The sequence below is a fragment of the Gouania willdenowi genome, chromosome 24 (genome assembly GCF_900634775.1).
Source record: "Gouania willdenowi chromosome 24, fGouWil2.1, whole genome shotgun sequence".
Taxonomy (NCBI): domain Eukaryota; kingdom Metazoa; phylum Chordata; class Actinopteri; order Blenniiformes; family Gobiesocidae; genus Gouania; species Gouania willdenowi.
The window spans coordinates 22,626,886-22,653,264 of NC_041066.1; the positions used below are offsets into that span (position 1 = coordinate 22,626,886).

The window sequence follows — 26,379 nt, forward strand, 5'->3', positions numbered from 1 at the left end:
AAGTGAAACCGTGTTATTGTCAAGCTGCTGCTTCAAAACTACAATCAAAAGTAAGGTGAAAATAGCTCTTAGTGGTCTTCTATGTTGTAGCCCACACTAAAAGGTTTGTTGTGTGTTTTTTCCGATAGACGTGATACGTCACGTTCTCCCCCTGTTCAATCAGAACCCTTCCCAACCCCCAGATACTATACTACTCATGCTAAGTCTGATGTCAAAATGAGTATGTAGTGCGTTCACATTAGATAGTATGCAAAGATTGAGTATGCAAGAAATACTCAGATGTGTGCTATTTTGAGGACATTTTTTTAAGTATGCATGGTGGGCACACTAGTCACAGTCAACCACCCCATAATGCATTGCGAGCAGAATGTAAAGTTGTCCTGGGACTGACTTTACAGGCTAAAAATCAAACATCTTCTTTTCAAAATAAAAGCATCTATTCTTGTCTTCCAATAGTTTGTTAATGGTTTTGAAATAGGGCTCAATTGAAGCACAATGGAGGGTCTGCAAAAATCTCAGAAATGTCAGAATTAAATTTGTTTATGGATTAAATGACCACATGTTGATATTCTACTATCTACTTGGTCACTTTCTTGATTGAAATGTTTTCAGAACTTTCAAAGGTGGCGAATCAACAGAGATATTACATAATAAGATTTTGAATTATCTGTATAATTAACAGTGGTAGCAACCACAAACTGAATGTGTATTAAATTTGGGGTACTTTGGAACAAAATACCAACAGTGGCAATTTTTTTTTTACATATATAAAAGGAACATTTTGTCAACACCAATGCACAAGAAAAGGATGCAAAGAAAAAGGAAAAACGTTGGAAGAATCAATATAATAATAAATGCAAGCACCACAGGAGCTCTACGCCGGCAGACAAGGCCTCATTTTTAAATCCAAGCTGTTTCAAAGGCGTTCAGTTAAAGTGGCATCGATTTTGCAGCCTGCTCTTCCTTCATCACTCTTCTGGGATTACTGAGCTTTAAGCTAACAGCTCACAAAGATGGAGAGATACTTCATATTGAGCCACTTTGTCTCCTGCTAGCAGAGTCAAGATCAGAAAACTCTAAGAATCTTAACCGTTCCAGCAAGATTTATTTTGTCTTCTTTTTGAATAGTATGGTAAGGTGAGGTTTTGTTTATTCAAGTGTTTTATCTCCTCACATATTTCGACTGTCAACTGCCAGTCTGGAAATACAAATTTCCTGAAAAATCTTGTCTGAATAATACAAAACCTCAACTTAACACACTATTAAAAATAAGACAAAATTGATCTCGCTGGAATTTTTACATGAAACTTCAAAGGAACCATCCAAGGCGATCAGCAGAACTCCTCTGATGAGGACTGGCAGTTGATAGTTGATAAAAATTTCCTGAAAAACTTTGTCTGAATAATCAAAACCTCAACTAAACACACTGTTCCAAAAGAAGATAAAATTCATCTTGCTGAAACTATTACATGGAAGTCAAGTGAAACTTCAAAGGAACCATCAAAGGCAATCAGCAGAACTCCTCTGATGAGGACTGGCATTTAACAGTCAATAAAAAAATCCTGAAAATTCTTGTCTGAACAAACAAAACCTCAACTTAACAAGAATATTAACTGCTGTAAATACCTTTTTGTGTCGGTGAGCAGATGGCGGTTGTCCTTTGTCCCTCTTATCATTGTAAATATATGAGATCCTCCTTTTGATGCCAGCATCATCCTCATCAGCGTCTGCATAATCTTGTTTCTTTCTACTTTGCTGAGTCGGTGGCGGATGTCCTATTGAGAGGAGTTCAGGTGCTCCCTGCCAACCACTCTGCAGGTAAACATGAAGGAACACACACAGAGCAGTGAGCAGGATCCCCAAACGCAGCAGCCAACCAACACTGAGTCTCTCTCTGCACATGTCCAGCCACTGTCTGCCACCACACTATAGATGTTTACATTTGCAAACCCATTCTTTCACGTTTGGTTTCTCTTTTTACTACTCCAAAAGTCCAAAGTCCACCATTTAAGAAGCACAAATATGTCTAGAACACTTCTTCCTCTCCTAAAGCAACACGAGTCCCAGTGCACTGTGCATGACTGCGAGCGTGTTCTTGTAGAAGTGAACAGTACAAAGTGTCTCACTCTTTTTCTAAACTTATGGAAACTCCCTCCTCACTCTCGTCCCTTTTTCCCCAAACTCACACGCCCCCTTAATCTCCTGTCGTTCCCCTTTTATAAACCTCACATCACACACGCACACACACACACACACACACACACACACAACACACACACACACAACACACACACACACACACACACACACACACACACACACACACACACACACACACACACACACACACACACACACACACACACACACACACACACACACCACACACACACACACACATTGTCTGCTTCTCGAGTTACTGTGTAACTCCAGATATGGGCAGGGCCTGCAGCGGGTCCATGCAGGCCTTTGTCAGCATCTGTTGGCTGTTCAGCTCACTTTGACCTACATTGAAACACAATGCAGACTTCCTAAGATAAAGTTCATACATAACAATAGTAAAAAGGTGTGAATTGTTTAAAAAATATGTAACAAATCTATTGCAAATCTGAATTTGTAAACGACACACTGATTTATCAAGTTATTGCGCAGTTTATTCTGAATCGGTCACATTTATTAAAGGGAAATATGTAATAGCGCTGAACAAAAGAGTGTGAACCACATAGAGTTGAAAGGTTTTGGCTTTGTTAAAGGCCTGTCTGTTGTTCCCAAAAATAATATCGTACTTGTTTTAAATAAAAAATAAAACAAAAACAAGGACACTCAATAAAATAAAAGAGCACAAATAATCTAATTTACAGGTTTAGAAAATTCCAGTGTCAATACGAGAGAACATTTAAATCTGTGCAGACACAAACTATTGCTCTTTTACATTCAACTGCTGAGGCACAGCAGTCTGTGCACATCACTGGAGGAAAGAGCAGCTATCTTTCTCTACACTACTATCATTATTATTATTATTATTATTATTATTATTATTATTATTATCTCTGCCAAGGAGGTAATATTTTCACCTGCGTTTATTTATTTATTTGGCCAGTAGTAGGATTATGTCAAAAGTGCTGAACAGATTTTGACAAAAAAATTTTTGCATATCTTTATTAGATTTCACTCTGTGATAGAATGTTGTATGTGATTGTCTTTCATGTTTTTTGGACTGGATGCAACTGAAATGCAAATTTCCCCTTTGTGGGACGAATAAAGAATATCTCATCTCATCTCAATATCTGGCAAAGAGAATATTTTCGCTAAAGGCTGAGGTTTGCACTCTCTGAATGCTCTTGTTATTAGTAATAATTAAAATATAATAGCATTGCTTGTTATTATCACAGTCCGGAAGTGTTGCACACAGGCTTCTGCATAGTAGAGTCACTCACAGTCAAAGCAAACAGCCTCAGAGTCCGTACGTCACATACAGTACGTAGCACTTTGGTTTTCCTTGTGGATAAATGATAAACTGTGTACCCTAAACTAAAGCCACTCTACCCACTACTCCCAGTCTTTAATATTCCTCCACATTAATTGGCCCATTACTCATTAACGGCAGTAGAGATCCCTGCTGGTACCCTCCACTGTTTCTCCCTACAGCAGAATGTTTTCATACAGTAGCGAATTACTGTAAAACTCATAACATAATAAATTAATACTGTTATATTTGTTATAATATAATGAACATTTTTCTTAATGACAAATCTGGAAAATGTGATGAATATTTAAAGCCACTTGAATTTAAATAACCTTTTCAAAGTTTGTGTATAAATTCTGATGCAACTCAATAATCATTCTGATTCAACAAATCATTAATTAAAAAAGTTTATGTGCAATGTATAAATTAAAAGAGAAAAAAAAAATCCCTTTAAATTCTACAAGTCCTGCAATATGATTAATATCAGTGATCAAGTTTTAATCCATCAAAGTTTGGAATTTATCACCAATCTGAGAGTATTCACATGAAGGTAAATGTCTTGAAAAAATGAAGATTAAATAATATTTGTTTTTTTTTTTCTTAGGTTCAGACAGTTTCAGTAGCAGTTTGCTGTAAAACAGTTCTCTGCTGCCCTCTTTGGAGTTCAAATGTTTTTGCACATAAGGAACTGTTTTCACTCTCGTGCTGCATATTTTCTCACTTTTCGTTTTTACTTTTTTTATTTTATGTGTTTTTGCATCTCACTTATTATTAGGGAACTCAGTGCACCAGAGGATCACGTGACTTTGATCAAAGAAATGTGACTCAGCAACAGCTTCTACAAATGGACAGACAGTATGTCTGAGCATCATTAGTGTCTGCATCTTCATACGGTCAAATTCCTGGAATGAAGAAAAAGGTTTATCTAATATACAGTATATCCATTTGTGATTATTGTTTGTTTAAACAAACGTTGAAAAAACAAATATATGTGTGAACTTTCGAATCAGTCAGAAAAACATGCTTGTTTCTTAATCTGCTTTCACGTCTGAAACAATTCGGACAGAATTTTAAATGAAACCTTGGTTTCTTTTCATTTAGAGTAAAAAAAAAAAAAAGATAATAATAATAAAAAAGAGGTGTTAACAGGTCTTCTTCTTCAGCTAATTTGGGTTGAGAAAAAAAAAACATTATTACAGATTGTAACATGGGAAAAAAAAACAACAAAAATTGTAGACACTCAAAAAATTTTCCATTATTTATCAAAAACCAAATTCATGCAAAGTGAGGCAACGAATATTCCGAGCAGCGTAATTTTTGGCAGCAAACTTTGATTTAGTTTTAGTCGTAATCGACTAAAATGCAACTTAGTTTTAGTCAAAATGTCGTCATCAGGAGTCAGGACTGTCTTAGTTATAGTTTAGTTTCAGTCCTCAATGACATTAAGATTTTAGTCGACTAAATCTGTTACAGATAGTCGACTAAGATGTACAGCAGAAGAGTTTATGCATTTAAAAATAAGATTAAATGACGTTAATCAATCTGATATGTGATGATATTAATATTGGTAAATACACATACAGATTTGATGTGATCAATGCGTAAAAATCACATGATTTTTTGTCGACTATACTTGGAACAGATTTAGTCGACTAAAATTCTAATGTCATTTAGTTGACTAAAATAATCCTTATGACAACATTTTGACTAAACCTAAGTTACATTTTAGTCACAAAACTATGACTAAAATTTTATCAAAATTAACACTTGAATTTGTGCAAGAAAACATCCATTTGTCATGTTATGAATCAATGTTTACACATTATTTAGTCCTCTATATGACAATAATATTTTAGTTGACTAAATCTGTTACAGATATAGTCGACTAAAATATAAAGCAGAATTGTTTATGCCTTTTTTTTAAATTATATTACATTAATCAACCTGATATTGGATGGAATTAATGTTTGTTAATAAATACAGACAAATTTGATCAATGCGTAAGATCACATGATCACATGAGTAGTTATGATTGGATTTCGACCCCTGTGACTAAACTACAATTTTTATTTGTCAACAAAAAAATTAAACGTTTTGATATAGTTTTCGTCAACATGTAAATTTGTAGCCCAGTTGTTGTAGCTTCAAAAATTGAATCAACCAAAAGTTGAAAACTATGATGAAAGCTTTTAGTCGACAAAAATGAACACTAGTTTGTAGTTGCAATTGGCCAATCTGGAAAAATGGCTGCCATTGCATGTAGCAACTAACTGTTTCTCTACATTTTGAAAACTCCTCAAAATTTGGGATCAACCTTCGACACATTGATCCCAAATACCAGTTTTAGGTTTAACCACTCACTCCTTCCCTCTAGTCACGGCCACCACCATTATACTGGTCATCAGACTGGCTGAATGGATTTCACAACACAATATACACAACGATAACATCACATCTCACTCTCACTTTAAAGCAGTCACTTCTGCCCCACCCTTTCCATTTCCTACCCTGACTCCCTCTTCCCTGTTCCCTTCCCCCTCACCTATGTGTAACACTGCCCTCTCTTTTTACATCCTCCTTATAATAAAGTTTTTCTTATCCTTCCTTAGGGAGGGCTAGTGATGGTCACATTAATGCAATAAAATAAATTCATTTATTTAATTGCAATAACAAAACATGCATTGCTGTGTTGAAAAGATTGCATTTCTTGCAGTGTTGACCAAGTGCAGACAAAGTGAAAAAAAAAAAAAAGAGAAAACACCTCAATATGACGATGTGACAATATAATAATAAAAATATCGATGTCTGAATATCTGAAGCTTCTAAACTCAAGCTGAGAGCTGGACAAACAAAGTAAAATATCTCACAGTGAGAAGAAGCCAGCTGAGAATACAGCAGGTGAAGGTTAGATAGATACACACACACACACACACACACACACACACACACACACACACACACACACACACACACACACACACACACACACACACACACACACACACACACACACACACACACACACACACACACACACACACACACACACACACGCTTAGATGTAATACTTTACTTTTAGTTTTCGTCAACTACATTTTTTTTACTTGACAATAACTAGTCTATGACTAATTAAAATAAAACAAAAACAAAAAACAACATCAACAAAAACAATATCTAAATATATTGATATTCAATCCAAACATGAAATTTGTCTGTGTACATAAAAACATTAACAACATCCAATATCAGGCTGATAAATGAAATTTAATCTTTAAAAAAACAGATTTAGTCGACTAAAATCTTAATGTCATTTATTTATTTATTTATTTATTTATTTATTTATTTATTTATTTATTTATTATTATTATTATTTATAGTTGACTAAAATAGTCCTGATTATTACATTTCGACTAAACCTAAGTTACATTTTAGTCAAAAGACTTTTGTCTAAAACTAAATCAATATTTGCTGTCAAAATTATCACTTTAGTTTGTGTAAGAAAACATCATTTTAAAATGTTATGAACCAATGTTTACACACAAAACAATTCTGGTGACATTATCTTAGTTTTTCTCGACTACATTTTTTACATGACAATAACTAGACTATGACTAATTTAAAAAAAATAAAAATAAAGAATACGCGAGCAAAACAATATCCAAACTTGATTATGTTTTCGACTAATAAAAACTAAACTATAATTTCGTCACACAGGATGAAATTCAATCAGAACATCATATTTGTCTCTGTGTATTTAGAAAGAAAGAAATAGAACATTAATAAACATCCAAAATCAGGCTAATAAATTGAAATTATTATTTTTTTTTAAATGCGTAAACTCTTGTTCTATATTTTAGTCGACTATATCTGTAACAGATTTAGTCGACTAAAATCTTAATGTCATTTATTTATTTATTTATTTATTTATTATTATTATTATTTATAGTTGACTAAAATAGTCCTGATTACTACATTTCGACTAAACTTGTTACATTTTAGTCAAAAGACTATGATTTAAACTAAACCAAAATTTGCTGTGAAAGTTAACACTTAAAGTTTGTCCAAAAAAAAAAAAACATATTTTTTTGCAAGTTATGAACCAATGTTTACATATTTACATGTAAAACAATTCTGATTTACAGTATATATACTACAGTTGGTTGGTTTTCCTTTTCTTCTTTAATAATGTACAACAATTAGAGGCTGTGTAAACAAAGAGGGTTAAGTCAACAAAAACAAACGCGTCATGCGCTCTGTGTCCATTTGGAGCGCGCGCCCTGCCTTCTCCATGACGCGTTATTTGGCTCTGGGCTCCGGAGCGTAATGATCCGCTGCCTGGATCCGCGCTAGGACGCACCGGGAACCTTTGCGCGCAGAACAAACAGCCCAGGAAAGACAGAAAATGACCGTGGAGAGGATATTCGACGAGCTGGGACACTTTAAAAGGTACTTTTTTTAGTCAACAAACTCCAATTACTTCATTGGCACACGTCACCACGGTGTATTTATTGAGCTTCCAAAAAGTCTTGTTTACATTTTTTGGGGGGAATCAAACACTGGACAACGAGTATCATTTTAGTCATGATTACAACTAAAAGTAAATCAAAATTAGCTTATTTCTTCTTCTTCTTCTTCTTTGAGTTGGAAAATAAGAAACATCTGGTGTGTCTGAACAAAAATCTTTCAAAGCATGGAAGCAATTATTTTCCTTAAAGCGCCGAGTTCAGTCATTGTCAACTGGTGGGTCGGGACCCAAAAGTGGGTTGCGGATCTGTACTCGGTAGCTGGTCAAAAATAAATAAACAAACAAATAAATAAATAAATAAATAAATAAATAAATAAATAAATAAATACTTAATGTCTTGCATGTTGGACTTTTATTTTGAAATAAACTTTTCTTTTGACAAGCATGCTGGGAAAAAACATTCCCTGATAGATTTTTTTTACTCTTTTTTTTTTTAATCCTAAAACTTTGAAGCTTGTTCAGAGATTCTCAGGTGCAATGACATAATCTGAGTTTTGTTTTTTTTTTGTCCTTGTTTTCCTTACTTTTGGTTGTTCTTTTAATCTTTATTATTTTTGATATTCCATTGGTCAACTCCTCACTCTATAGCAGGGGGGCACAAAAATGTGATTGTATCTAATCTGAGGGCCACATCATGTCTGCATTTAGATTAATGATCAATCTGAGCATTAATACAGCATTAACATATTTTTTTGTGTTCTTGTTGTAATTTTGAGTGTTTTTCTGTCATTTTCTACATTTTTGGGGTCACTTTCTGTTTTGTTGTCATTTTGTGTAATTTTGTTGACAGTTTGTGTGTCTTTAGAGCTATTGTGTAATGTGTTGATGTTTTTGTTGTCATTTTGTTTGTTTAAGTGGTTGCTGTGTCTGTCTTTGTTGTCCTTTTCTGGTTTATGAATCATTCTGTGCGTGTTTTGTGTACTTTATGCATTTTGCTGTCGATTTGTGTGTTTTGGGAGTTATTTTGTGTATTATGTTGGGCTTTATATTCCTTCCAACTTCTTCAATTACAATTTAAGTGTGTGTTTTTTCCACATGTTCTTCATATACTGCTTTCTTTGTGTTCAGGTTCCAAGCATGCCTGTACTTTGCAGCAGCCTTCCAGGCCATAGCATGTGGCATCCATTACCTGGCCTCAGTTTTCCTGGTGGAAACTCCAAACTTTGTGTGCTCCGGACCCGGAAACATCACAGATGTCCTGTGGGGTAACACGACTGTGTCAAGTTTGGAAGATGTCATTCCGTTCTTTAAACCAGGAAGTTCACCTTTGGTGGTGAGGACGGCTGAAGGAGACCAGTGGGAGCTCAGCCGGTGTCGCAGTGCTCAGCGGATCAACCCTGAAGGCTTCACTTATAACTTTGATGGCAACAAAACCACTAAAGCGTGCACTGGGGGCTTTATTTTTGACCACACTGAGGTGTACCAAAACATAGTGACTGACTGGGACTTGGTGTGTGACAGAGAATGGTTGGCCAAACTGTGCCAGCCCTCCTTCATGCTGGGAGTTTTGATTGGAGCGCTGGTGTTTGGAGACATTGCTGATAGGTGAGTTCAAGAAGAGCTCAGATCAGGGTTTTTTTTACAAGCGTGTGGAGGCAGATGTGATATTGTGGCCAAAAATCATCCAAAAGAGGCAAAAATGGGCAAGAAAAGAATGTAAAGTGAGTAAAATGGGCCAAAAGCAGTCAAGAGTGGCCAAAAAATGGACAAATAAAGAGGAACCAGGTGCTATGTAATGGTTAAAGGGTAGCTTTAATGAGCAAAATAGTGGCAAACAATAGTAAAAAAGGGCAAAATGTGGAACAAAAAGAGGTAAATTGTAGGAAAAAAGGAAACAAGTTTTAGTTATATGGCAAAAGTTAGCTCATTGGGATAAAAAGTGGCCAAAAAAATGAAAGAAAGGACAAAAATTGGATTAAAGTATCAAAAAGAACTTGCAAAAGTGGACAAAAAATAAGGAAAAAATTGGTATTTAAAAAGTCTGAAAAAAATGTCAAAACTTTTTGAAAAGAGGCAAAAATGGGACAAAGGAAATAGAAAAAGTTTCCCCCTTTTAAGGTTTGCACGGAGAATAATAGTTAAAATGAAGACATAACGAGCCACATGTTGAGCATCACTGACTTAATAACGGCTTTGGTGTCATTGATAATGTAGTGGGCTGGTCTGATGGTAAACACCGTATCTGGGCTGGTCTGGACACACAATGCCAGGGCTGCATTTTTGTCCCAGTTTATTCAATAAGGCAAGATTATTTGTGTGATAGCGATCAATTAGCAAGTGGCTAATTAATAACAAGATGTTGATATAAAGGAATGTAAATTGGCTGTGATATAATGGTGTTCCACGAAGAGAATGTTGGCTAATCCAGAAACAAAAAGGCCACATGTGTCAAATTTAAGGTCCGGGGGCCACATTCGGCCCTTTAGAGCATCAAAGAAAGTAAAAATGGTAGAAAAAACATGGAACATTTTGTAAAATACCAACTAATTCAGCTATAGATATTTCAGCCCCTCCACATACAAACATTACATTAAAATACACAATATTTGCATTGCAGAGCTCAGTTTTCCAGTTCTTATATCACATGACACATTTTTAAGCACACATTTTTGAAATAACTTCAAATTTTTCCAAAATCTGGCAAAATTTCCTCAAATTATTCCATGAAATGAATAATAAACTGTCTGGGATCTTGATCTGTAGAAGTTAGGTTTCTTTATTTGTGCCAAGAGGTAGAATTGTACAATGAACAACACAATTAAAACTTCAAGTGCAGAGATAAAGAGTTATTTAAGCTACTTTACTTTAGCTGTCTAACTTTAAAAAGGCATTTAGTTTACTTGTATATTATTGATTACAGCTGTGGTTCTTTAACTTTTCTGCTGCGCCCCCTTTTGAGGAATAAAAATGTTATTTATTTATCATTTATTCACAAAATTTCAACAAATCGGGACAAAAATGTAACTTTTATTGAAAAAGGTAAGAAAAATTGTGACTATTCTTTAAAACGCATAAAAAATAACATAGGACGAAGATTATTATTAATTTACGTCACACTCTCTTATGGGGGGCGCCCCACAGTTTGGGAACCACTGTATTATGCTGTAGGAAGTTGAACCGATGATCAGAAAGATAATAGGAACATTTTTCACTTTCATATAAAAACAGTGGTACAGGTCAATCCAACCCATAAAGAATGCTATTTACTTACACGTATCCAACTTCACCATGTTGTATCATCACATGCTAAGTATTTAATGTGTAAACGTGTGGAGATGGTACTACAAGGTGCTTCTGAAGCTTCACATAATGAATATGTTGGCAAGGGATGATGGGTCAGGGTGAGACCAGGCTATTCTTACTCTGAGTTGTTACAGTATCTGATACTACGATGCTGTTTTATAAATGGCTAAAACCAACTGTAGACGTTGGTTACTCTGACTCTGAGTCTGCAACTGTCTCTGGTCTCCTGACATGAACCGCATTTAAGAATTTAATCAATTTACAGTCAAATTAGTGGTTCTTATGACTGGAATTATGAAAACAAGGCTTGCTTTTCAGAGGCCGTTTAAGGTCAGTGTCCAAAGGGATTAAAAAGCATGTTTTATTTCTGTCTGCCGTCTTCATTTGATACTCGTAAAGAAAATGATACATGTCTGTATTGTTATTGAAAATGGTCGGCGTATGATTTGTTTTTTTGGATTATTCGTTCACAAAAGGATACTTTAAAAAAAAAAAAAAAAAAGCACCGTCCTCAAATGCTCTTACATTGAAAACAGCAATTTCCAGTCACACAGTATGAAAAAAAATGGTCTTTTTATTTTTCTGTCTTCATTTCATAAGTTTTTGGAAACCGAAAATAAAAATCAAAAGTTTTTTTGAATTAAGTTTTGTTTTTTCCCCTTTTGATCCTTAAAGAAAACTTTATTGAATTTCAATCTTAATTTTTTAAATTTTAAAATGAAAATCAAATAACCACTCTGTCCTACGCTGTTTTCTATGCTTATTTTCTACGCTATTTTATGAAAATTCAATGACCAAAACATACGCTGACCGAAAATAATAGACATGACAAACTTGCTCCCCAAAAAACTTCAAACTTTTTAATCCCTTTTTGACCCTCATGAAGAAAAATGCTTTATAAATTTTAAAATGAAAATCAAATACCCGCTATTCTTTAGACAATTTTTAACGCAATTTTTAAAGCAGTTTTTTTAAGCAATTTTTAACGCAGTTTTTTTAAGCATTTTTTAACGCAGTTTTTTTAAGCAATTTTTTTAAGCAACTTAAATTTTTTACGCTATTTAACAAAAAATTTTATTATCGAAACATTCGCTGACCAAAAATGATAGACATGCCAAATTTGCTTCGCAAAGAACTTCAAACTTTTTATCCCTTCTTGACCCTTATGAAGAAAAATGCTTTATAAATTTTGAAATGAAAATCAAATACCCGCTATTCTTTATGCAATTTTTTAAGCAATTTTTAGAGCAATATTTTAAGCAATTCTTTAAGCAATTTAATTTTTTTACGCTATTTAACAAAAAATCTAATTATCGAAACATACGCTGACCAAAAATGATAGACATGCCAGACTTTCTCCCCAAAAAACTGTGATCACATTTTTAATCAAAACTAATGCCAAAATACAAAAAAATACAACATTGTCAGTCTGACCGCAGCCTTTGCTACAATTCTAATACAAAGCAGACTTATTCCCAGTCTCAGTTTGAATGTGAACATGGTAAGGTCAGGGCTTCCCTCAACATTCCTTTGTTAGTGCTTCTACCATGTGCTCTCTCTGGGTTTCATTCCATTTCCCCTCTTTTTCCCCCCACCAGAGTTGGTCGTGTGAAGATTCTGATGTTCACCAGCCTCTGTCAGTTTGCCCTTGGAGTGCTTGTTGCCTTCTGTGGAAACTACTATCTGTTTGTATCAATCCGCTTTCTGCTCGCCATGGTAACTTTAATGTTTGTTCACATAATACATATCAGTATCTTGAACCAATTCATACTATTAGAGACAGTGATTCATGCTTTAGTTTAGTATTTTCATGCTAAAGGAAGGGAGTGATTAGAGCCACAGGCCGACATGGTCGTTAAGTTTGTGCTGAAAGCGCTTCTTCAGTGAGTTCAGACTTTCCCTCCCATCCCCCCAGCCTGCCTCAGAGGCAGCTGTTGTTTGTCACATAGAGCAGGACACCAGTTAAAGATTAGCGGTGCACTTACAACTCTTCGCAGTCAGATCCTCAAATGCTCTCTGTGTCGATTAGTGGCCTATACCAACCTTTTGTGTGCCACGCAACATGTCACCACTAACGTACTCCACTGCCAGATCAAGTTTGTGGGTGGGTTTTGCGTGGGTGTGTGCGCTCCTCTCCCACTCAGAAAATATACTCTCCAGAGGCGTCTGTTTTGGGAGTCCAATCAGATGCAGGAGTGATGCTTTTTCAAAATGAAATTAGCAGAAAATACATAAAAATATGATTTAAAACTTTATTTTATCTTTGCGAATGGTCCACGGACCGGTGGTTGGGAATGAGACCATGTCCTTTTAAGAGTAGAAAGCATTCCGGGGCATTCAACTAATGAAATAAAAGCTGTATTCGAAATCGCACTACGTACTACTCATACTAAGTCTGACGTCAAAATGAATATGTTGAACGTTCATATTAGATAGTATGAAAAGATTGAGAATGTGAGCAATACCTTATGAGGACATTTGTTAAGTATGCACGGTGGGCACATGAGTCATACTCAACCGTCCCATGATGCATTGCGAGTGGAACGTAAAAATGGTCCTGGGACAGGCTTCAAGCCAAAAATCCAACATAATCTTTTCAAAACAAAAGTATATCTTCTTGTCTTCCATAAGTTTTTTTGCACTTTTGTAAATAAAGCTCTTGTTTTGAAGTTAAGCACAATGACACGTCTCTGAAAATCTCCTTAATGTCGGCATGAAACGTGAGTTTTATGAATCAAATGAAGACATGTTGATGTTTTACTTGGTCACTTTCTCGCTTAAAATGTTTTCAGACCTTTCAAAGGTGGAGAATCAACAGAGATATTTAGCTTCAGTGTGATTCAGGTTTTTGTCGTTGTAGGTTCCAAATGCATCTTGGGAAACTTGGAAGTATACTTCTATACCTGGGAACACTCATCATCCTAATCATACTATATAGTAGACAGTATATACTCATTGAGTTTGTAGTGTATAGTATGGAGTGTGCCATTTCGAACACAAGCTGCGTTTCCATTACAGATTTTCACAAAATAAAACCAATATTTCTAAACGTCGACAAAGTATAATTGCGCTTTGAACGTGTTTCCATTGAACGTTGCTTTGGGCTCATAACTCCCATGAAATCTCATCCCGGGAGACTTCTCTGTAGAAAGACGGACGCTCAAAACCTCTTTATAACACTTTGCATTCCTTTGTTGTTTCACGTCTCATGTGGCGGTAATGATTTGTAAGTGTAATGCTAAGAAATGTCTTGATCTCCTCTTCTATTTACACGTACCGCGTCATGTTTTCTCAGAGAGAAGTGGTCATGTGACCAGGTACGTCACATTCTGTGACATGTATTTGCAGAAGTGTTTCCATGACAAATTTCAATATCAAAACGTCTGAAATACCTCCTCATGAAAGCGTTAAAACTTTTTAGCAATATTTGAGTGGTTTTTCTAAATGTAGGTTGTTCCAGTACCAGTTTTTTTTTTTGCACTATTTAGATTTCCAAGGGTAATGGAAACCCAGCTACAGCCAAGACTGTTTAACCTCCAAATAAATCAAAGGACACTGGTGTCGTTCCTGTTGATATCCATTAACACTTGATCTACTGTTCTAGAGTTCTACACTGTGTGTGCACGAGTGTGTATTTTTGTCGATTGTACCTCACTCACTCTCATTCTGGCAGGTCTCCAGTGGCTATCTGGTGGTCGTGTTTGTCTACGTGACAGAATTCACAGGAAACAAAGTGCGCACCTGGACCTCCATGCACGTGCATGCGGCCTTCGCGGTTGGCATCATGGTGGTGGCCCTGACTGGTTACCTGGTGCGTGTGTGGTGGATCTACCAGATCATCCTCTCCATCTGCACGTCGCCCTTCCTCCTTTTCTGCTGGAAATTCCCCGAGACGCCTTTTTACCTGCTGGCCAAGGGTCGCTACGAGGAAACGCAGACCCTGCTGGACTCCATGGCTCGCTTCAACGGCCTCGAGTGCCGACTCAAGGCTGAGGAGCTCATGGAGCTGGAGAAGAGCAACAACGGTGCAGCTCTGATGGACTCGGAGGCAGAAAATCACACGGCGCAACCTGAGAAGAAGCTGTCCATCCTGGATCTGTTTGGTAGCTGGAGAATGGCAGGACGGACCTGCACAGTGTGGGCCATCTGGTTTGTTGGTAGTCTGGGTTACTACGTCTTCTCTTTGGGTTCCGTCAACCTGGGAGGAAACCAGTACATTAACCTCTTCCTCGCTGGTAAGTCCGTCAATGAATTCTGTCAAAATGCATAAAAGAAAAACCAAAACGTTGAATATTTAATGGAACCGCACAACAAAAATGTTGCTTTCACTCACAGGCAGTAGAGAAAACGAGTGGATTTAACTTAAATTTAAAAATGTAGTAGTATTAGTAAACGGAAAGTTTGTTCTACTCGTAAAGGATTACGGTGAACTAGTACACAAGTAGACCTTACTAGTAAAGCAAAATGATCTACAAGTAGACAATTTTGACCTTATTTTAGGTCTACTAGTGATGACGGTGCTTTAATGGTAAGGTGTACTTTCTCACTAGTGTGGCAAAAACTAGATCTAATGTAAATAGGTACATAGAAGGGTCTAAAACCAAATCCATCTCTCTGATGGGCTGTAATATTTTCAAAAGCCAATGGAAAGCCTGAATTTGCTTTACCCCGCCCCCTTATTAGCATGTAGTTTTCTAGCCATACATTTAGTTTGACAATTCTGGAGTCCTGTCTTTGAGAAAGAACCCAATCTTCATTTGTTACTCATACTATACTTCATGGCATAGTTCATTCATTCATTCTCTAGATTGATTTATCCAGATTAGGATTGGTAAACACCATCGCAACCCGCGAACCATGTAAAACCTGGTACACAATCGACTCATTGTTGGTCCTAACGTTTCCTAACATAAAGGGTTTTGAATTGTGGGAAGAAAATGAGAGTAGCAAAGGAAAACAAAGACAGCAGGAAAACCCCTGCACATAAGTATGCTACTGTAGCAACTACCAGTGTTCATTTCACCAACTAAAACTTTTCCTCAACAACCCTTTATTCAGCAACGAGAACATAAATTTAAGAAGTACTGACAAAAAAACTAAAATGTGACTTTAGTGAGTGACTAAGACTAAAATCAATAGACCCCTTTCAATGTGGACAAAGCCGGTATGTTGTAAAATGTAAGTCCTGGATTGTTGGTTCTCCTATTTGTGCAATTAATTAATTATTATGGCATTGTGTTGTTTTTATATGAAAACAAAAGTGTCAATCGTGTGCCGATGCTCGTACAATGCAGTTCTCCGGTTGTTTTGTGCTGAATCTGCGTGCGCATGTACCTAATGTAGGATGCATACGTCACACGAAATCATTGGTCTGCTAGTCATTAGCCGTTTAGCATCTGGAGGAAACTGGATCTCCACAGTACAAAGGCTTCATGTTGAGCCAACCACGAAACATGTGCTGCCCTTGTGATGATCTTGTAAAGCCAATGATAATTTCCTGACATCCCTTGGTTTATTTTAAACCTATAAATCAGAAGACGACTGCTCGTCATGTTACAGTGCTTCGCTTTTCCCACATTTCATCATGTTACAGCCTTATTCCAAAAGGGATTAAATTCACTTTTTTTTCCTCTAAATTCTACACATAATACCCCATAATGACAACTTTAAAATATGTGTTTGAGATTTTTGGCAAATTTATTAAAAATAAAAAACAAAGAAATCACTGAGATCAAGCTCAAAATTGAGCTGAGGTGCATTCTGTTTCCACTGATCATCCTTGAGATGTTTCTACAGCCTAACTGGAGTCCACCTGTGGTAAATTCAGTTGATTTGGACATGATTTGGAAAGGCACACACCTGTCTATATAAGGTCCCACAGCTAACAGTGTATGTCAGACCACAAAACAAGCATGAAGTCGAAGGAATTGTCTGTCGACCTCTGAGACAGGATTGTCTCCAGGCACAGGTCTGGGGTAGGGTACAGAAACATTTCTGCTGCTTTAAAGGTCCCAATGAGCACAGTGACCTCCATCATCCATAAATGGAAGAAGTTTGGAACCACCAGGACTCTTCCTAGAGCTGGTCGTCCCTCTAAACTGAGTGATCGGGGAAGAAGGGCTTTAGTGAGGGAGGTGACTAACAACCCGATGGTCACTCTGACAGAGCTCCAGGGTTCTTCTGTGGAGAGAGGAGAACCTTCCAGCAGGACGACCATCACTGCAGCACTCCACCAATCAGGCCTGTATGGTAGAGTGGCCAGATGGAAGCCACTTCTTAGTAAAAGGCACATGGCAGCCCAGCACCTGAGACCATGAGAAACAAAAATTCTCTGGTCTGATGAGACAAAGATTGAACTCTTTGGCGTGAATGCCAAGCGTTATGTTTGGAGGACACCAGACACCGCTCATCACCTGGCCAATACCATCCCTACAGTGAAGCATGGTGGTGGCAGCATCATGCAGTGGGGATGTTTTTCAGCAGCAGGAACAGGTAGACTAGTCAAGACTGAGGGAAAAATGAATGCAGAAAACCTCTTGACCTCAGACTGGGGCGACGGTTTATCTTTCAACAGGACAACGACCCTAAGCACACAGCCAAGATATCGAAGGAGTGGCTTCAGGACAACTCTGTGAATGTCCTAGAGTGGCCCAGCCAGGGCCCAGACTTGAATCCCATTGAACATCTCTGGAGGGATCTGAAAACGGCTGTGCACCGACGCTCCCTATCCAAAGCTACTGAGCAAAGGCTGTGAATACTTATGTATATGTTATATTTTCATTCTTTATTTCTAATAAATTTGCAAACATTTAAAAAAATGTTTTTCATGTTGTCATTATGGGGTATTGTGTGTAGAATTTTGAGGAAAAAAATGAATTGAATCCCTTTTGGAATAAGGCTGTAACATGATGAAATGTGGGAAAAGTGAAGTGCTGTGAATACTTTCCATATGCACTGACCTCTGACCAAGTGCGACTGGATTGGCTGTTTTCAGGAGTGGTGGAGTTGCCCTCCTACATGATTGGCTGCTTTGCAATGGACCGAATTGGGAGGAAGAAAACCTGCGCCCCTGCACTGCTGCTGGCTGGAGTGGCCTGTATGCTCATCATTGCGGTGCCTGCTGTACGTACACAACCTTTCTTTACCTTTAACCCTAGAACACTATCGCTAAAATTAGTAACACCATCACTATCGCTGGGTGATTTTTACCCGATAAGTTATACACAATAAAATCAAAATACATCAATATATGACAAATTAGAGTTGTGTTCTTTTATTTATTTAACTATACCACGCCTAACAAAAAAAAAAAAAACTACCATGGGTGGACTCTAAATATTAACCAAAATTACTGAAAAAGTAGGAAAATAAAGATAACATGGACATTTCAGGATCACTTTTACTTTCTTTATATTTCAGATGTAGTCAGTACATACAGGGTAGTAATAATAATGGGACCAGGGTTGGGATCAATTACATTTTTCAGTTACAATTACATTTTCAATTATCCATGTTCAATTATAATTCAATTACGATTTCAGTGACCAGCATTTTTTCCAATTACAATGAAATTATAATTGTTTTTTTTATCCTGAGAAAGTCAATTACAATTATGTTCTCAATGACTAAAGTTCAATTACATTTACTGAGCCTTAAATAAATAATCTAATAAAAGTTAACTTTCCATCTCTAATGCTGACGAGTCCTAAATCAGCTGTAAAATACACTAACAACAAATATCTATTTTCTTTCCTATCTATTGATTACCTTGTTAGGATTCCTAATCAATAAAAATATAGGTGTAATATAGACATTTTTTTGTGTCAGTATACCTTTAGATTTATATATATATATATTTTAAATGGTAAAATGTGGGAAAGCTTAATGTGAAACGTATTTTAATAATTGTTAACTACAGATGTGTTGAACTGCACATAGAACTGTTACATGGTTCCCCAGTTTTGCGTTAAGCAATAATTGACAATTTTTATGGAATTTTCATGGCAATTACAATTTAAAGTTAATTATCTACACTCAATTACAATTTAATTATGATTATGACAGCAACAGATCTTTGAAATTACAATTATAACTAGGTAAGACCTGTATCGCAAGGCGAATACGTATTTGGCACTTTGAAAAAATTGGCAAAAATGACAACCTGTATCTGGATTTGTTGACAAGTTTGTTCTTTTTACTAATCAAACTGAAAGTAATAATGCAGGAAAAACAGAAGACTGACCTTGACCTTAAATATGACCTTGAGCAAATGATCAAGGTCACACATTGAAGGAAAATGTTGTTCAATGGTACCAGTCTGAGCACTGAATCTCAATTTGTGGCCAAACTTTTTGTGAAAAAGTTTTTTTTTTGTGACGTCATGAACTTTGACCCCTATCGATCTTTTTACTGGTAGCTCGTACAGCTTCGGTCCAATGAAATAAAATACTCCACTTGAGATGAGCTTTTCATAAATGTAAGCATCAAACTTGGACGATAAATATGCGTACAGATATGGAAAATTTTGGTTTTTGACACTTGACGCGACCTTAACCTTGACCTTGATATTTTGGCTCCAAAAACGGTCGACTGGACACCCTTGACATTGTCCCTATGAGATGACACACGTGTCATTAGTGCTGAATTAATAGCTTAGGAGGAGTTCAAGGACAAAGGAAGTGCGGAAGAAAAAATAAGAACTCCAATGATAACAATGTATTTGGCAATTGGCAAATACAATTACACCATACAACATCAGCCTTGTGTTTCCTATCCTTTAGTTTAAATGTCAGATGTTTCCTGTATTTGGAGCCGTGCACATGTGACTGTCCTGCTGTCGTCGGCAGAATCCAGTTCCTAGAAGTGAGGAGCTGTAGGGAAACACTAGACACACGAATAGGATTACTGTTGTTAAGCCTTTTTCATACTTCTCATACTAAAACAATCTGTCCACACTCTTAGTTTGGTTTTTTTTATTGTCCTCATATTTAAAATCCTCCCAGGACTCTGATATAACCAGTGATACATGAGAGACTTGTACATGTTGTATCTGTGCTCTGACCCAGTTGGTGTTAAATACAGTTGAGTGGGTAAACAGCTGGTACTTCATGTCCGACTAAATCTTTCATTTGGGCTTTTAAGGCGACCATGACCACAGGGTAAACTACAAATCAAGCTACACATCTTTTAATACATTGTTGCCGTAGTAACCCACTATAATACATCTCCAAATGCAGTCTTTTTAAGCAAAACCAGTGTGTGTCACTTCCATTAATCATTTACATGGACAAATATAGATAGACAAGCATGCCACGGTCTCCCCAGAGTAAACCACTGTCTGTGACTTTGCATTTCTCATTTCTAGACTGCAGAATAAGTTACGTTTAATCCTTTAAGAACAAATACATTTATTTAATATGATCTGTAATTTAAAAAAAACACAGAAGGAGAAAAGAAAATCATTTATAGGTTTGAAATTATGAGCCACCAAGTCGATTTATTAAAGGCTACTATTGCTAATGGACGTAGCAGCGACCAACGAAGCTCTTGCGGCATTAAAAATATGAGGTTTTATAATATTTATTTTTAGTTAAAAATGATAATCATACTAAATATTACTCACAAATCGACAAAAAAAACACACAGAATTAGTGAAAAAAATACTTAATAATTAAAAGAACAGACAAACAACAACAAAATACACAAAATGACACCAAAAAGAGACAAAGTGAGAAAAATACTATGACCAGCTACACACAAAACAACAACAAATGAGATAAAAATACACAAGATCACTACAAAATACACAAAAATAACAGAGAAACGGCATAAGAATCAACCAAACGACACCAAAAAACACACACACACACAGACTAATTTAAATAATACCCACAACACACAAAAACGACAACAAAAACACACAAAATAAGAGAAAAACATACTGAATACAGACAAAATACACAAAAAGTCCGTCTTGGTTCCACACCAAGCAGGAAATGGCCGTACATGATAAAAACAATAGAAATAAATCTAAATACTGTTTCATTCACTTATTTACAAAATTAGATTATTTAAAATGTGTGTTATCACTCATTCATTCCATCAAGTTATTTTTTCACAGAATTCTGAGCAAAAACGTTCTAGTCGGACAAAGGGGTAAACATGAATTCAGAAGTTAGAAAAAAGGGAACTTGAGCCAAAAAAGTTTGAGAACCACTGAAATAAAATACGCTTTAATCAGGAAAACATAGGCTGAATTATAAATGTCATAATAATGTCTGACGTTCACATTAGATGTATACTATATGGGGACATTTTATGAATCATGCACGGTGGGCACACTAGTCATACTCAACCGTCCCATGATGCATTGCGAGCGGAATATAAAATAGTCCTGGGACCAGCTTCAAGCTAAAAATCAAACATCCCTTTTTCAAAATAAAAGCATCTCTTCTTGTCTTCCATTAGTTTTTTAACACTTTTATTTTAACTAATCATCCTAATCATACTTATAGTATATAGTAGACAGTATTTACTCATTGAGTTTGTAGTGTATAGTACGACATCAGTAAGGGTGGGACGATACACTGAGTTCACGATACGATACGATAGACGGTGATGGGTTCGCAATAACAATATGATCTGATATTTTTTGGAAAGGAGAATTTGCAGTTGGAAAAGTAACGATGCTTTTATTTGACTTATTCCAAAATTAAAAGAAAATAAGACAGTATTTATATTTTATTTATCACAAGAAACATTCAGTGCATTCAGTTATTTTATGGCGCTAACATTCTGTATAAATTATCTTTATTTATTCTATTTCTTTTGTGTTTTTGTCCCGATTTTACAAACTACATGCAATGAAACTTCCTTCACAATAAAATCAAAATAAATTATATTTGATTCTACTGTATTCTACTTACTCTGAGTGTTAAATTTTTAACTCAATAAGAATGTAAAAAATAATCTGGTGTGTAGTAGATTCTCGATACCACTCGTGATATTTTGTCGCACGATATATTTATTATTCCATCTTTAGTATTTAGTAAAAAACTATTAGGATTAATAACAATAATACAATAATTACGGTTTTTCCACCTCTTCTTAAAAGTTTACCATGTATTACTTTTTAAAATTCTCTGATTTCACATGTTGTTAAATCCAATAATAAAGGAATAAAGGAGCCTGTGTGTGTGTGTGTGTGTGTGTGTGTGTGTGTGTGTTTAGTCAAAGCCCCTATAAAGTCCAGCTATGTTTAGCTGCTACAGGTCAGAGTTCTGATGAAAAGTGTAAAAGTCAAAGGTTAGGTGAGTATTTATGAGATGATAGAGTTTAAAACAGGGTTTGAAGGTTTTACTTCCTGTGAAATACTGTAACGTATAAAGGGTTTCAGTTAGTTTAGGTTTTTAATATTCACTTAAAACATTGATTAAATGACAATTCAAAAGGTTTATGCACAAATTATATTTTCATTATTAAATACATAATAAGCCAATTGAAGTGCCCCAAAGGTACCTAAAAGTCATGGCGTTAAGCATGTTTTAATGTAATAAAATGAACATATTAATGTTGTCCACAGGACATCCAGGCTCTGACTGTTGCTTTGAATATGATTGGAAAGTTTGCCATAGCGATTGCCTTTGGTCTGATCTACCTGTACAGCTGTGAACTTTACCCGACCATCATCAGGTAAGAACGTAAATCATCAACATCTGCCAATGTGAATAAAATGATAAATAATACGATAAGTTCCACCAAAACTTTAAAATGACTCAAACCTTGAGGAAAACACTGGACGTGCTTTTTAGGGACTTTTATCTTTGTATTTAGGATTTTAGCGTTCGGATTAAGACTTAGTCTAAACACTTACTGTATGTTGCAGGTTTAATTCAGTCTAACTTGATCTGAAGAGTGAATGTGAAAAATACAGATGTATTTAAATTGGAAACTAATTCCTAAGCTTAACTATTGGTTTAAATTCTGTGGCACAGCCAGACTTAAGAAACATCCGTCTTTGTTTTTAAACTACGATTAATGGCTTTTAATTGATTTTAAACTTGTCCTTAACCTAACCCTAACTATCAAACTCCCCCCATTCTTTAAAGAACACATCTAGTGCACAGGTGTCACAATTATTAGCTTGTGTTAGCTTGACTTAACCGTATTAAAAATGCTAACCAGGGCTAACCTGGATAGCACTGTGATGATAGACCTTACAGTACATAAAGTGTATTATATTCTCTCCAAAATTGCATTTCTCTGTCTCGGAAACATACAACTAGTTAATAGACGTTATGGAAGGGCACTATTAGCCGTACTAGCTTAGCTAAAGCTAAACTAGTGACTAATCTATACTTCCACGTATGAAAAACTGGCAAAAAATAATTTACTAGCATCAAATGTAAAAAGAAAGACTTTATGATTTAAGAGGCCTATTAAATATTAAAATACCAAGTTATATAATAATTACACGATTTTCAAAATATTTAGTGTGGACAATCCTTTGTAGTAAATTTCTATTTGTTTGCTTATGGTGCTGTTTGTTTTTAAAATTGTATTTTAGTATATGTTGACTGTGAATTTGTTGATTTTTTTTTTAATTATGTGTAAGACTTTTTGAGGTGAATTGAAGAGTTTTTATCGTAAATTATTATGATGAGAAGCTTTTATGGATAAGTACGTACTTTTTTCTACTTCTTTTTTGGAAAATTTAAGCTGAATTGCAAAATTGTGTTGAGAATCTTTTTGTTTTTCTTTGTTTCTTGTGATATTCTGTTTACATGTTGAAATAAATACAAAAATCAATCAATCTGTATGACCTCAGGTCTCTGGCTGTGGGGAGTGGGAGTATGATGTGCCGTGTGGGCAGCGTGGTCGCTCCGTTCTGTGTGTACCTGGCTGATGTCTGGATCTACCTGCCTCAGGTAATAACATTTACTGTATATCTGTTGATCCACACTAACGACCTTTGACTTTAACGCTGGTGTGTGTGTGTGTGTGTGTGTGTGCAGCTCATAGTGGGAATACTGGCCTTTATTATTGGAATTCTGACGCTGCTGTTGCCTGAAACTCTGGGAAAACCTCTGACAAACACCCTGGAGGAGGCCGAATCTCTGGGACGTGAAACAAAAAGAAATAAACATCCTGAGGATGGAGTCGAGCTGAAATCACAACATGTCATTGGCTGAGCTGGAAAAGACTCAGCGATACAGGAAACACACTTTATTATCAATGGAACTATGAGCAAACATGGGGTAACTGACGGAGTCATGTTGTTGTTGTTGTTTTGTTCTTCAAAGTGACCAACAATTATGTCGTTCATGGTGCTTTGTTGTAATCACAAAAAACCTGTGAATTTCTTTATCAGGAAAACCATGAGCAGTGTGTGTGTGTGTGTGTGTGTGTGTGTGTGTGTGTGTGTGTGTGCGATAATTTCACTCTTTTTGATGATTAGGATTATTTTTTTTTTATAATTTGCTAGTTTTCTGTGTATTTTTTTAAAATAGTTTGTGAAACAAATAATTGATTTTTGTTGCTTTAGCACTTAAGAAAACAAAAATAAATCAGTTTGGAAGGTTAAAAAAATTCTAATTTAGCAGCTTTAGAGGATTCATGGATGATAATAATTATAATTTTAATTGTTTTATTTATATAATAAAATAATAATAATAATGTATTATTATGAATCACATAATTATGACTTAAGAATTAATTATTATGATTAAAAACTAGAAAAAGTATAATAATAATAATAATAATAACAACAAGAATACTACTACCATTACAATTATAATAATAACAATAATAATGATAGAAAACTATTATAATAGAATCCCATAATTTTGACATAAAAATGTATTATTTTTATTTTACTTTTCCTAGTTTTTGATTTTTTGTTTTTACTGGTGGGAATGGGTTCCCATAGGTTAAAAATATAGAATACAGAAATAAATACATGCAAATTAGACAAAAAAAAAAAATTAACAAAAATATAAATATAAATATTAATTTACAACAAGAGCAAATTTTATGACTTATAAATAAACTATGACAAGAAAACAATCATCCATCCAGCGTTCATTTGGTTTTAGTCAAAATGTAGTCATCAGGACTCTTTTAGTTATAGTCTAGTTTTAGTCAACTAAATTACATATTTTAGTCGACTAAAATGTGTTACTGATCTAGTTTACTAAAATATAAAGCAATTTTAAAAATCACTTAGTATTGATCAACCTGCGTAAGGTCACATGATCACATAAGAACTGATCGGGTTTCATTCCTTGTGGCAAAATTGCACTTTTTGTTGACATGTATATACAGTATATTTTTAATCAGTCATAGTCACGTTATTATCAATAAAAAAATATAGTTGTTGAAAACTATGAAGGACATTTTTAGTCGACAAAAATAACGTTGACCTCGATTGAAGCAAAGACGTGAACAAATGCTGTGACTTTCAGTTTCTACACAAACAATCTGTCCCAACTCGGCCTTTGGATTTAATATTTTTAATTCAAACCTAAGGATTTATTATTGTTTTTTTTTTTTTTTTATTGTTATTATCTTTCTCGATCTCAGGGCATCTGTAACGGTGTGAAAAGATAATGTCTAGGTTTACCTGTTTGCTCCTTTGCTCAAGTCAAGTTTTCTGGGGAGGCAGAACGCCGTTGGTTTTTTCTGGCGGGGGTTGAGAAGGGTGTGGTACTTATTTTGGTACAGTAAAGGAAAATTTGCAAAACATAAATTTGTTGGTTGTTTATTATGAATTTCCATTAATATCACCAGTTTTATTAATTTATTTACAACATTCATTCATATGGGTATGGTGCCATTGAGACAACAAGGTCTCATTTAAAACTGTTTAAATTAAATAAATAAATAAAAATAATATATATATATAACCTGTTTATGCAAAGAATTAAAGAATCATGCTGGTAAGCTTTCCAATAAGCGAAAGATTCTCAAATTAGACAAAATGAACAATACATTTTATTTTAACATATTCATGAGTGAATAAACTATCAATTTATTTATTTTTTAATTTTTATTAATATTTTTCCTCTTTTTAGGAAATACACTTTTTAAATAAAGTGCAACATTACCAGTTTGTTACAACTTCTACATTTCGATATCTGTAAACCCA

At 35.3% G+C, this 26,379-nt stretch overlaps 1 protein-coding gene across 1 annotated transcript; it reads left to right on the plus strand.

Annotated features, from left to right (window-relative positions):
* Positions 1–7,756: 7,756 nt before the first annotated feature.
* slc22a16 (solute carrier family 22 member 16) lies at positions 7,757–25,216 on the plus strand. Its single transcript, XM_028439716.1, has 8 exons — positions 7,757–7,912; positions 9,060–9,536; positions 12,833–12,950; positions 14,908–15,469; positions 18,229–18,356; positions 22,816–22,925; positions 24,061–24,160; positions 24,248–25,216. Exons 1-8 carry the CDS (start codon positions 7,869–7,871, stop codon positions 24,422–24,424), a joined length of 1,716 nt encoding a protein of 571 aa, XP_028295517.1. The 5' UTR covers positions 7,757–7,868; the 3' UTR covers positions 24,425–25,216.
* The last annotated feature ends 1,163 nt before the right edge of the window (positions 25,217–26,379 follow it).

Bases quoted from the DNA above. Each gene is read 5' to 3' on its own strand.
- slc22a16 (XM_028439716.1), top strand. From the start codon at position 7,869: ATGACCGTGGAGAGGATATTCGACGAGCTGGGACACTTTAAAAG. The intron at 12,951-14,907 runs GTAACTTTAATG...TCATTCTGGCAG, and splicing joins TCCGCTTTCTGCTCGCCATG to GTCTCCAGTGGCTATCTGGT. The intron at 22,926-24,060 runs GTAAGAACGTAA...GTATGACCTCAG, and splicing joins CTTTACCCGACCATCATCAG to GTCTCTGGCTGTGGGGAGTG.